The sequence below is a fragment of the Drosophila obscura genome, unplaced genomic scaffold (genome assembly GCF_018151105.1).
Source record: "Drosophila obscura isolate BZ-5 IFL unplaced genomic scaffold, ASM1815110v1 contig_9, whole genome shotgun sequence".
Classification (NCBI taxonomy): Eukaryota; Metazoa; Arthropoda; class Insecta; order Diptera; family Drosophilidae; genus Drosophila; species Drosophila obscura.
The window spans coordinates 3,551,537-3,563,999 of NW_024542883.1; the positions used below are offsets into that span (position 1 = coordinate 3,551,537).

General features: G+C 41.8%; 2 protein-coding genes and 1 long non-coding RNA gene across 4 annotated transcripts in view; 2 read left to right on the forward strand and 1 right to left on the reverse strand.

Annotated features, from left to right (window-relative positions):
• Window positions 1-3,868, forward strand: part of LOC111073908 (nitric oxide synthase) — a 44,406-nt gene extending 40,538 nt beyond the window's left edge. Inside the window, exons 15-19 of one of the 2 annotated variants that reach the window (XM_022366469.2) lie at window positions 275-614; window positions 1,003-2,145; window positions 2,295-2,419; window positions 3,072-3,138; window positions 3,261-3,868. In XM_022366469.2, the coding sequence (XP_022222161.2) occupies window positions 275-614; window positions 1,003-2,145; window positions 2,295-2,419; window positions 3,072-3,138; window positions 3,261-3,368 (1,783 nt within the window). In that variant the 3' untranslated portion in view covers window positions 3,369-3,868. The remainder of the gene's footprint in view (window positions 1-274; window positions 615-1,002; window positions 2,146-2,294; window positions 2,420-3,071; window positions 3,139-3,260) is intronic. The other variant, XM_022366470.2, reaches the window with a different exon arrangement.
• Window positions 3,869-7,557: 3,689 nt separating this feature from the next.
• Window positions 7,558-12,463, forward strand: part of LOC111073939 (mucin-5AC) — a 32,482-nt gene continuing 27,576 nt past the window's right edge. Inside the window, 1 exon segment of the mRNA XM_022366507.2 lies at window positions 7,558-7,710. The gene's annotated coding sequence lies outside the window, so the exon portion shown is untranslated.
• LOC111073942 lies at window positions 10,757-11,875 on the reverse strand. Its single transcript, XR_002607762.2, has 3 exons — window positions 11,798-11,875; window positions 11,243-11,525; window positions 10,757-11,172 (listed from the first exon to the last, which is right to left on the reverse strand). It is a non-coding gene; the product is annotated as an uncharacterized LOC111073942 (long non-coding RNA).

The following is a 12,463-nucleotide window of genomic DNA, read 5'->3' on the forward strand; positions in this document are numbered from 1 at the left end:
GTGGGAGGTGGGAGGTGCCCTTGACCACGCCTCATTCCTTTTGTGGGGAGCCTTTGTGAAATCCGAACCCAAAGAAAAGAAGCTGGGCCCCCCTCCCCGGACAGACACTATTTTAATTTGAGTGTTTCCAGAATCTTCCCTTTCAAGAAATTGAAGGAAATACCATAGCATACTTTTGGGCTGTCGAATCAATCGAACAGCAACCGGAATATCTTGTACATCTTTATCTTTATCCTGCTCACACTTGCGATGCTTATCTCCTTCTGCGATCCAGCATTGGCGTCACCTCGTCGAAATCCTTCATGAAGGCCAGCTCCCGTCAGGATTTTATGAAGTTGCCCTTGCAACAGGTGAAGAAAATAGACCGCTGGGACTCACTGCGGGGCTCCACATCGGACACCTTCACCGAGGAAACCTTTGGCCCCCTGTCCAACGTCCGGTTTGCCGTCTTTGCCTTAGGCTCCTCGGCATATCCGAACTTCTGCGCCTTTGGACAATACGTGGACAATATTTTGGGCGAGCTGGGAGGCGAGCGACTGATGAGGATAGCCTATGGCGACGAGATGTGCGGCCAGGAGCAATCGTTCAGGAAGTGGGCGCCCGAGGTCTTCAAGGTAAGTGATTGCTTTATTAAGTCGCAAGGTACACTATCTCAAGTTTATGTAAGCGTCAGATGCTTTAGCTGAGAAGTTTCGGAAATGCAGCACAAAGCCACAAGTCAACTATCTCTTAAACCTAAACCTAACGTACTCTTTAACATTGTTTGCTGTCCTCTGCCTACGATCCCCAAGTCATTTAATGACTGCCTTAGTTCAGCCCGTGGCCCTGCACGGAAAATAAAACTTACAAATATACATCCAATTTAAACATAACCCATTTGAGTCATTCATTGAAAAATAATCGCGATTAACCTCAGTCCGCAATTGCACGATTGTGATCTTGAATGGCATGGCTGTATTATACTAATGTGGCCGATAATAATCTTCTACTCTGTATCCGCAGCTTGCTTGCGAAACGTTCTGTTTGGATCCGGAGGAAAGCCTAACGGACGCCTCGCTGGCACTGCAGAATGAATCCCTCACTGTGAACACTGTGCGGCTGGTGCCGTCCGCGGCCAAGACCACGCTAGACAGCGCGCTCTCAAAGTACCACAACAAGAAGGTGCACTGCTGCAAGATAAAGGGACAGCCGCATAACCTGACCAAGCTCAGTGAAGGAGCAAAGACAACGATGCTGCTGGAGATCTGCGCACCAGGAGTGGACTACGAGCCGGGGGATCACGTAGGAATCTTCCCGGCGAACCGATCGCAACTGGTGGAGGGTCTGTTGGAGCGTCTGGTGGGGGTTGAGAATCCGGACGAGGTGCTGCAGCTGCAGCTTCTCAAGGAAAAGCAAACCTCGAACGGAATCTTCAAGTGCTGGGAGCAGCACGATAAGATTCCTGCAGAAACTCTGCGGAATCTACTGGTTCGCTTCTTCGACTTGACCACTCCTCCCTCGCGGCAGCTACTCACCCTCCTGGCAGGATTCTGCGATGACAATGCCGATAAGGAGCGACTTGAGTTGCTGGTGAACGACTCGTCGGCCTATGAGGACTGGCGGCACTGGCGCTTGCCCCACATGCTGGATGTCCTGGAGGAGTTCCCCTCGTGTCGACCGCCAGCGCCGCTTCTATTGGCACACCTCACGCCCCTGCAGCCGAGGTTTTACTCCATCTCCTCCTCTCCCCGTAGGGCCAGCGATGAGATCCATCTGACAGTGGCAATTGTCAAGTACCGCTCCGAGGACGGTCAGGGCGACGAGCGCTACGGTGTCTGCTCTAACTATCTGTCGGGCCTGCAGGCTGACGACGAGCTCGTCATGTTCGTGCGAAGTGCTCTGGGCTTCCATCTGCCCTCCAACCGCAGCAGTCCCATTATCCTGATCGGACCCGGCACGGGTATCGCCCCTTTCCGCTCCTTCTGGCAGGAGTTCCAGCTGCTTCGCGAGCTCGATCCAGCTGTCTCGCTACCCAAGATGTGGCTCTTTTTCGGTTGTCGAAACCGGGATGTGGACCTGTATGCGGAGGAGAAGGAGCGGCTGGTGAAGGAGCAAATATTGGATCGTGTTTTCCTGGCTCTCTCTAGAGAGCCGACCATCCCCAAGGTGAGCTTTGTGCGGAAGCAACTTTAAACTTCATTCGGATTCCGATTCCCTGCCTGACAAACTTTCCAATGCCAATGAACAATCTGTTCGAACTTTGGACGCAACTCCGCCTGCTCCCACTTAACAAATGATTTGTTTGTGCATTTCAGACATATGTGCAGGACCTGATTGAACAGGAATTCGATTCGTTGTACAACTTGATTGTGCAGGAGCGGGGCCACGTTTACGTCTGCGGCGATGTCACTATGGCCGAGCATGTGTACCAGACCATCAGGTAGGTTTGCCCTCAGTTTGATTGCCTTTGTGTGTTGGGGCAACAGTGGGTGTGGCTAACTTGTTGCCATTTCCACTATTTTTCTATTTCACTCTTCACACTGCCCCTTCTGGGAATTTTCTGTTTTCGAATGCTCTGTGGTTAGGTATTTCGCCATTGCTTGGCTTTTATATATTTTTTCTCCACTTCGCATTTTTCAAAGCTCTTGATTACGTGCCTCATTGTGAAATACGGCCTGTCTGTGGGCGTACACACATGGGACACCCGACATTGCATAATAAATGTCCTTGAAGGGGGATTTCAATGTGGGCCTAATCTTAAGCGGCTTTGGCTAATAGGTACCGAAGCAGAAGCTGACCCTCAGCTAATGCGTTTTGCTAATTAGAAGACTTTGAGTATTGATTTACATATTTTGTCGAGAGATAAGGTTTCAAGTAAAAAAAAAATGGGAGATAAATACTTTCCATGTGATTTTGGCTGATTTGTAATGATAAGTAAAATTATTGAATTTCCTGAAAAGTTTATTAATATTACTCGTATTTTTGTTATTTATAATGTATGGACATAGCGCCCCCAGGGCACGAGTTCTTTTCCCCGTATTTACTGAACAAATCGAGACAAATCTGATTTCATTATTTTTTCTCTTTTGCAGGAAGTGCATTGCCGGCAAAGAGCAGAAATCCGAGGCGGAAGTCGATACGTTTATGCTAACACTGCGAGTAAGTTTCCTTTAAGGCTTCCGTGTATATACTCGAAAGCCGGGTGCACTTTGTGTATTAAGATTTCTCCATCAGGCAACATTTGACAACTGTAAGGTAAATCGTTTGTTTGTGCTTTGCAGGACGAGAGCCGCTACCACGAGGACATCTTTGGCATCACCCTGAGAACGGCTGAGATTCACACAAAGTCCAGGGCTACCGCGAGGATACGAATGGCATCGCAACCCTAAGGAAACTAATAATAATCTCAGTGCAAAGAAAATACCAGTATCCACTTATTATTTCCATTGATACGATTCGTATTTAACTGCAAATGAATGTTGTCGCTTCTTTCAATACTTGTACGTAAAATACCAATTAATTAGCCAAAGTTTAATATTATCAATTTAATTATACTGTACAAACAAAAACCGAAATCAAAATTCAAAGCTCTAAATGTTAAAATATATTTCAAATAAATCATTCCTTCAAAAGAAACCCAACAAAGCGTTTTTTGAAAAACGTTCGGATGGGGATTAGCCCGATGCAATTTTAAATTTTTCCAACAAAAGCTTCTGTCAAAGAAAACTACTGCGCTAAGCGGCTTTGATTGGGCGAAGGCAAGTGGGACGCGGTCCAATTGATACAGGTTGGGAAATTGTGCAGAAAATGCAATTTATAGAATAAACAGCGATTTCTTTTCATGGATTTTACCCCGGAGTTTCTTTTCCGCGCCTCGTTCTGCTCAATAATAGGGGCTAATACCAGCACTACAATGACAAACTGTGAAACAAATTCAAACCCGAATCATATAATTTTACCTTCTGCGATTTAAATTACACTTCACATAGCACAGGGGTGTAAAGTAACAAAAAATATAAAAATGCAAATTAAATATATGTTTTTAGTATGGAACAGAACTCCTCAATATTCTTCACCAGATAAGTAAATATATATATTTTGGGTACAATGTAAACTAGTGTTCCGCTTAAAAAAAATCGTTAAAACATGTAGATACAAATCTAAAAGTGTCTAATACACTCGTTTATAATTTCCGTGAAGTATAAAGATATTCTAGACCCCTGTGCATCCGCAGGCTAGAACGCTGGCTGGGACTGCGCTAAAATTCCGGTGGCTGTCTGCGGTTTCAAAGCGTTAACAGATTTGTACTCGTACCTTATGCGAAATTCTAAACATCTCCATTCTGACTTTGGTCGAGGGGTTTTCCGCCAACCAACCCATCTAGCGTCTCTTTTGAACACTCGTATCTGGTTTCAATGCTAAAATTGAATTGAGGCGTCGCTTGGCTTCTGTTTGAATCGTTTTTGCTTGCATTTTAAAGGGTAACAAATGGGAATATGATGTTTTTACCCGCGGGGCCCCCGCCCCCCCCCCCGCCCCCGGCCCCCCCCCCCCCCCCCCCCGCCCCCCCCCCCCCCCCCCCCCCGCCCCGCCCCCCCGTTTTAGATATCGAGTGGCGTTCGTCTTTCCGTTTATCTACATGCATATGTAAATCCATAAAACACATTTTTAGAATTAATATCTATGAGTACTATGGTAAAATTTTGTAACTGTAACTGACTGGGGGGTAATTTTTCGTCGAAGCACACAACTTTAACGTTCTTACTTGTTTCATTTCGAATTTCGCTTTTCGTTATACTTTTTTTTAACGGAAATTTGTGCTGTGATGCGAGTCGTGGTTTGACTTCTGATTGACATTTTTTCCTACCTTTTTTACGATATAGCACGAGTATCTCTTTCAATCAACTCGGCCGCGCTCATATTTCAGGGTTTGACATCTGTCAATAGCAGAAATACAGGAAGCTGAAAGATATGGCTTAGGAAATGGGAATCAAAAGTCTGATTGGCTAAGTTCTTTGAGTTTAAACGAGATAACATATAGCCGTACGTATTAAAACCAATTTTATCAAATAAATTCGAACTGCCACCCATCTTAATCCTTTTAAAAAAAGTTATTCAATGATGTTAGTGTGCGGACAGTTCGATCTTAATCTTAATCTTTCAGGATAGCCGTAAACGGGTAATATATTGATACCATTTCAGAAGGAAAGTTAAATGATCAAATACATACATACATATGTACTATGTGTGGGTACATTAACTTAAATATTATTTTTCTATGATTGAAGACTGGAATATATGTATCTTTAAAAATAAACCATATATGTTCGTGGCAGTTATTTTTTAATCTAAAATTTTGTATTTAATTTTATTCTATGTGTGGACATTCATATAGAGTAGAGATCTTAACTGAGCAACAATTGAAGAATTGAAGCTAAGGACAAGAGACCTGTCCGCCAAAAGATCTTTCACTGTATTTCCTTAGCAAAAGTACACCAACAGCATTTTTGGTCAGGCACTCGAAATACTCTTCGAGTATCACTGACCTCTTGCAGTCTTCTGCCTTATCGGCATTCGACGCGACTTCTGCATATTCCGTGGAAATTCGTAGCTTCGCTTGGAAAATGGAATGGGATACATTCGTATTGCTGTTCTTGTGGGTTTCAATTGAAATCAGTGCGAATGAAATGGTAGCAAGGTAAGTTCAGACATGCTGACAGCGCTGTTAAATACCCGAAATCGCTGTTGCCAACAGAAAAATAAGTGTAAAACGCTGCAGAAATCCCATAAACTGATGTCAATGGCTTATTGCCATTTGTTCGATACCAACTGAAATCACCTGATATTTTAGTCAGAGCCACGTTTTTGTTGTCAGAGTGAGTCAACCGCCAAAGGGTCTTCGGTTAATTGCACGTGATAAGCCGCGACTAACTAACTGCTGGAATGTATGTAGATCCCTCTATGAACTTGAAACGCCTTCGGAATCAGCCAGACCAATAGCAAACTAAGACTTTGGCACGCGCCCCAATCCTCATGCCCCGAAATGGTAACCGGCTTTTTCCTTGCATTCCCCACGCTCGCACACTGCCGAAATCAAAAAAATTAATCAACCGACTTTCAACGCACCAGACAACCACCGTTCCGACAGCCTCGTCCGACCAGCATTCCTGACATAATTCCGTGTGTGAGTAAGCAAACGAGTTCGGAAAAAATTAGACGTCATCGGCGGCCCGTCCCAATGAACGCAGCTGCCCGTCTATCCGCTGCTAACAGAAATGACACAGACAAAAAATGGTCCAGAGTATGGTCCATATAGGGGCTTCAAACGCATAGCTGAACAGAACCTGAAAAATGGAATTTTTAATATTCCAACACAGGGCAATATTGTAAAATTGTATGTGCAAAAGGAAAAATCCAGGACTGTATATAACAAGAAAGAGGAAATGGGGATGCATAGGTATCAAAACACAAGGGATAATGATTCGCAACACTTGCTTTAGCATTGGAAAATACTAATTTGGAATAAGCAGACGCTACAGATTTCGATCTTGGGAAAGTTCGCCTTCCACTTTGTCGGCGCCACAGTGGCAATAAAATTAATCAGTTGAGAGCCATAGGCACTTGGCAGAAGACTTTTTCTAAAACGCTTTTCAAGTCTGCAGCATTTAGCTTTAAAAGAGCCATGTCGGCATCATTGCTCAAGCCCATCTTTGGACTTGCTTTGCCATTCGACGCTGTGGCACACATGCAGTGCGACCGCATGTGTGTACAGTAAATCAAAAAAGTAAAGGCTCACCAAAAAAAAGTGTGGATGAGTTTCATTCATTTTTTTGGTTCAGGAAGATTAATGAATTTACATACAAAAAAAAGAACGCACAAATATTTAACGTCATATTCATACATATAAAAAAATGGTTGGAGCCGGATATTTAGTTTGTTTGACCTCTGTAATTCTTATATACATATTATATACCTACATATGTAGTTCTTATTGCTTAAAAGTGTTGCTGTCAAGAAGCATAAACTTGCTTAAATATTTAAACACCTATCCGCTCAAATTTTTAATTTACAAGTAATGTTGCTAATGTAGGCAAGAAAATTTATAAATGACATTTTGAGGAGATTGTCTCTGGCTATAGCTTGTCCATTTGTGTATGGGCCTTAAATGGGGATGTCTTAAGAGACGCTTAACTATTTCACATGTATGATCAATATCTCAAACCGACGCTGGCGAACATTGAACATCATGGTGTGCCTAAACTCTATTGATTCACTGTATATGAGAGCGAGCGAGCATGGTTACGGACAGCAGCAGCAAAACAGCGCAGCGCTGTGTCGCTGCGATTCGTTTATTTAGTTAGTAGCGAGATTTGAGCGCGCAACGTTGACGCCGCGGCTGAACAACAACTAAAACGGCCGACTGAAGAAGCGCTCATATACAGTGCGTACTCCCTATGCTAAACGGCTCTAGAGTGGTGGCGTGTGTGTGACGGCGACGGTGCGCGAGGCGCAGACATGAAGTGAATAAGAAATTGGAAAAGCACTAAAAGACATCGCAGAAGCGCAAATAAAACGCAAGAAACGTGGGCAAAGCCAAAAGCGAGGCAAAAACCGACAAATCCACAACAACGGCGGCCCAACAGCGGCACAGCCGCGGTTCAGCGATAATCACAAAATATTTCTCTGGGCCTCCGAACCCAAAAAGCGCGAAAAATTTTGTCGGCTCCAAACGTAAGTGTCTGTCAGTGTGTTAGTTACAACAAACAGGGCGACACTTGTAATAAATTTCAACAACAAAAACGAAACTAATGCAAAAGTTGTTGATTTCGGTTGCCTAGAGTGAAATTATTGAACAAGAAATGGGCAGTTGTTTGGGAGGGGAGGGTCGTTTCGCCCTGAGAAACGGGGGAAAAGCGATTTAATATTTACAAGCGATAAACATGGTAAATTGTAGTGCACCTCGATGATTTAATAAATTTTACTTTATTGCACCTTTATTGGTGGCGAGGACAGATCTGATGAGTCAAAGAGGGTACAGTAATCCATTTCCAATGAATATTAATAAATAGTCTGTTTATTTTAAACACCTAAAGGAGATCTCAGAGCCATTCTACGAAAATTATTTTTAAATTTATTGTAAGCTTTCCTTTTATAAGATCATACTCGCACATACATATGTACATTAAAGTATGTAGAAAAATATTAAAGTTGAACAATTAGAGAGAGCAGAGCCCCTAACAGTCAAGATCTATTGGTGTATTCTCTGGACTTTCAGATTGATATACCATCAATTTCAAGTGTTCAAAAATATGATGATGATTTATTATAACGGGGATATGAGTAAACTTTATTTAATCTTGCAACATTAAGAAAACTTATGTTTATTAACTAAATTTGTTCAGGTGTTCGATGCGTGAAAATCGTGAGTTGATCATCGATTTTCCGTGAAACGAATACACGTACTCGCATGTTTACCCACAGTTCCCCAGAAGTGTAGGTGGGCTGCTCTTGCTCCACCAATACTTCTGGGTAATTCGGATTAAGGTGTTTAAGTCTCAATGCTTTATAGATGTCCATACATATTCGTGCATCTTTCAGTTGGCTGCTCAGTAAAACAACTACTTGAAATACCGCTCAATTATTATCTCATTTTGTTTCTCTTTGTTTAACACATTGTCTTTATTTCGGCTGTCAACGAGTGTTGAGTGCTGATCTCAGCTATAATTTTGTTTGAAATGTATCAACAATTAATGAGTCTTTGCTATGTGTGATTACTGTTGTAGTATATTTACATAGATACATACATATGTGGCAGATGTATGAGATGGTACTTAGTGCTCCACGGCAAAAGCCAAGACCTTTTAAGGTTCATTGCTACTTCTCACAAATTTTCCCCGCTTGATGCTGCTCTGTCTGGCGTTTGGCCTGCTCATTGTAGGCCTTTTCATGAATGATCAACACTTGTCCCAATGGCATTATGGCTGGGCCATCATCCGACTACAAAAACTAAATTAACAACAAACAAATGGCAAGCCACGCGTGTCTGCGTTTTTAGCCGTGGCTTGTGAACTTTTTTGACAGTTTTTGTGGCTCTCAACAAGCATGTTAATTCCGTGGATATTGTGTGGAAATTCGATTCCTTAATTTTTGGCAGACTCCTTTGTTTGCTCTGGGATTCTCTGTGAATCTAGCGTTGATTCTTGGCGATTATTTTTCGGTTCTTTTTGTCGGTCGGGCGACTAAGAGTCAGCGGGGAATACAGTTGCTTGTTATTTTGCAATTATTTGATTTATATTATTAATTCTGTCTTATAATGTCTGAGATTCAAGGTTAGGAATGGCCATTTGAGTGAATTGTGTGCATAGACTACTTGTATACGAATGAGTATAAATCTGACAGCTAAATGCCTGAAAAATCTTTTGCGTCGACCGTACGAGTATCTACACTTTGCACTAGCGAAGAATTATTATAAAATAATTTCTGTTACGTGAGATTAGGCCATACGGCCTGCCCATGTCGCGTGTGGATGATAGTTCTACGATACTTCTCATTTTAACGCTGACTTTATATGTATGTATCTTTCGCGTTTCCAAACGTAGCTTGCAAAAAAAGAAAGGAGGGGTGAGGTAAGAGAATCTTTATGTAGGGTATACCTAAAATGGGTGATATGTAAATATGTTCGTTAAGTCGGAGGGATCGATTGGAGAGAAAACTTAATTTGTTAGCCACAGCTTTCAATGAATCTTTGAGTCCCCATCTTCAGTTCTTTTCTGCACTCTCTTTTTTCAGCCATAAGACTTCCTGTGGGCCAAAATGCAGCAGTGCAAAAGCAGCTCGCAGAACGTGGCCTAAAAGATGATCCGAAAACAGTGGGCCGCAGACCACAAAGAAGTGGCAGAATGCAGAATAAATCATTTAACGCATTTTAACAACGTTCATTACCGGTTATGTTGAGAGGAGAGAGCGTGGGGGAAGTGGCCAGGAGCCACACTTGGCACCCGCCGCGTCTCTCGCCGCCTCGCCCACAAAACCGGCACGTGGACCCATTTAAAGTAGTGCAGACCGACCGTAAAAAAAAAATAAAAACAAAAACCATAGACCAATCCACATACATACATACATATATACCCGTGTATCTGGGATATGCCAAACAAAATATTTTTAAATTTTTATGAATGAAACGCCAAATGTTTTGAATTTAAATTCGGGACTGAAGGTCCGAAGAGAAGAGTGCAAAGACTCATAGTGTTTTGCACACATTGTGATGCAGAGCAGATACTGGTATGCATGTCAAAGCAGCGATCGTTCAAGAGACAAACCACTTATGTATGTATCAATACTTTGGGATGTGCAAGGACCGTAGATATTATGTTATGGAAAAAAATTATATCAATTGATCTTTTAACTAAAGACACAACCCACTCATTCAACTTTTATTCAATCAAAGCGCACGAGTTTAATTCGCATAATGAAAAAAGGAAAGAGAGCTAATTGAATACCAAATGTTTTTTGGCTTTCTAAATATTAAATCAATTAATTTGATGCATTTTGGTTACCAGGAAACGCAGGCTTTATACCATTTTTTCGTACGTCATTTGTGGCTTTGAAAAATGCCCAACGGTTCGATTCCCCTGAATTTAATTTTTATGTGTATTTCTTTTTGCTTAAACACAAAAAAATTACGATATTTTTCTCGGTCGATGGAGAGTCACAGAGTCAACAGCGGGCCCCAAATATAAGGTAAATACGAGTGCAAAACTTTTAATGAATGCAAAACAAACACCGATGATGAGCCGGACAAAATTGTCCCGCGGACACATTTATTTTCTTTGCTTGTTCGAGTTATTATGTGTGATTCAACCAAACGATAATTGCATTAAAGTCGGTAACAAAATCCATTAAATCTCTTTCGTCTCAACTATTTTCTAAAATTCTCATTCTATATCCTATTTAGCCCTAAAATTTACGCTTAGTAATGTGAAGGGTTTTAAAATTGACTGTATTGATGTTGTTAATTTGTACTTATTTGCTTTTGAAATGACTTAACCATGACTTCAATCTCCCGACTTCCGGTCACAGCTTATATTTCTGCTGACGCATCTTGTAAGGAAAGAGAGAGAGAGAGCGATATAGGTTCACGGGATAGCTTCGGAAATTCCGCAGAATCGCATACAACAATTCCTCATCCCATACCTTGAGTTTGTAACAAGATAAAAACAAATATGTATGATCGAAATAAATAAATATCTCACAAGTTGCTCACCGAAGCATTGTTCCTGTCTTTTGCAGAAACTCGTTTCCATATTTCCGCATATTGAAGCTAAAATCGTAATACAACAACGAAATTTCATGAAGAAGTTGCTTTGGAATTTCGCCAGGTTAGATCATCTCGTTTCGGAGTCTCCCGTCCCGACATTGGTCGAAATCAAATTGCGCCACTAATTGCATGGCAGTGATGGCGCCATTGGGGCAGTATTAAAAATTCCACTAAAATAATACAATAAATGGCGCCCAGCAGCCTTCGTCGCACGGGACACGTACGTGGTCTAATTAATTTGATTGTAGAAATACAAAATATTTACTATTAAATTATTGCCCCTCAGTAATTTCGAAACGTGTGTAAAAATATTTCGCGGCTTGCGGCCTCGTTTTAAAATGATATTGAATATCGATCGATTGAGCTGTAGCTGTGCTTGCCACGCCCTGCCTTGAATCATCCATCCACCCTAGGTTTCGGGTTTTTCTGTTATACTCGTACTCGTAGCGATGGTCTCAAGCATTAATCACCTGTGCCATAAAAATGTAAACAATACCTTACCGTTTTGGGAGACTAGTTTCGTCTTGACTTTACGTTGATATTTCTGTTTTGCAAAACATACTTTGGTATAATGATCTGCCATAAAGTTAAATGTTCCATTAGTGCCCAGGCGTGACATTTTCGCGGATCAATGTCGTCTTGACATTTTACTTATAATTGAAAATTAAGATGGAGGAAAACCATCAAAAATGTGCTAATACATGGGTCTGAGGAAATGTATGGGGAGCACCCCCCAGTTGGTTTGGTCAGGCGGAGAAGTATGAAATCAAAACAGATAGAAACAGATGATGGGGAAGGGCTGTGGATTATTACCAAGAATATAAAATAGTTAAAGGAAGTCGAAGAAACTTGGGCCAGCAATAGATTAGCCTATTTACTATCAACAAATTATCATTGTCTATCTCAAACTGTTTTCTTTCCACCCCAGTGCGGGCCCGTAAGTTGAACCCGAAACATTCTCCTGACAATCATTACATGCAGTAAAGTTTCCCCGGCAAGAACTTGGCCCAAAGTAAATTCTCTGCATTACAAGTTGTTGATTTTCGGTGTTTTTTCTTCTGCCTTTGTTGCCATGGTAGACATGTAGGCAAAGTGCCACAAAATGGTTGTAAGTATCGGATGGGATGGATACAAAATTTATAACAAGGGAGCAGGAAAACTTTCAAG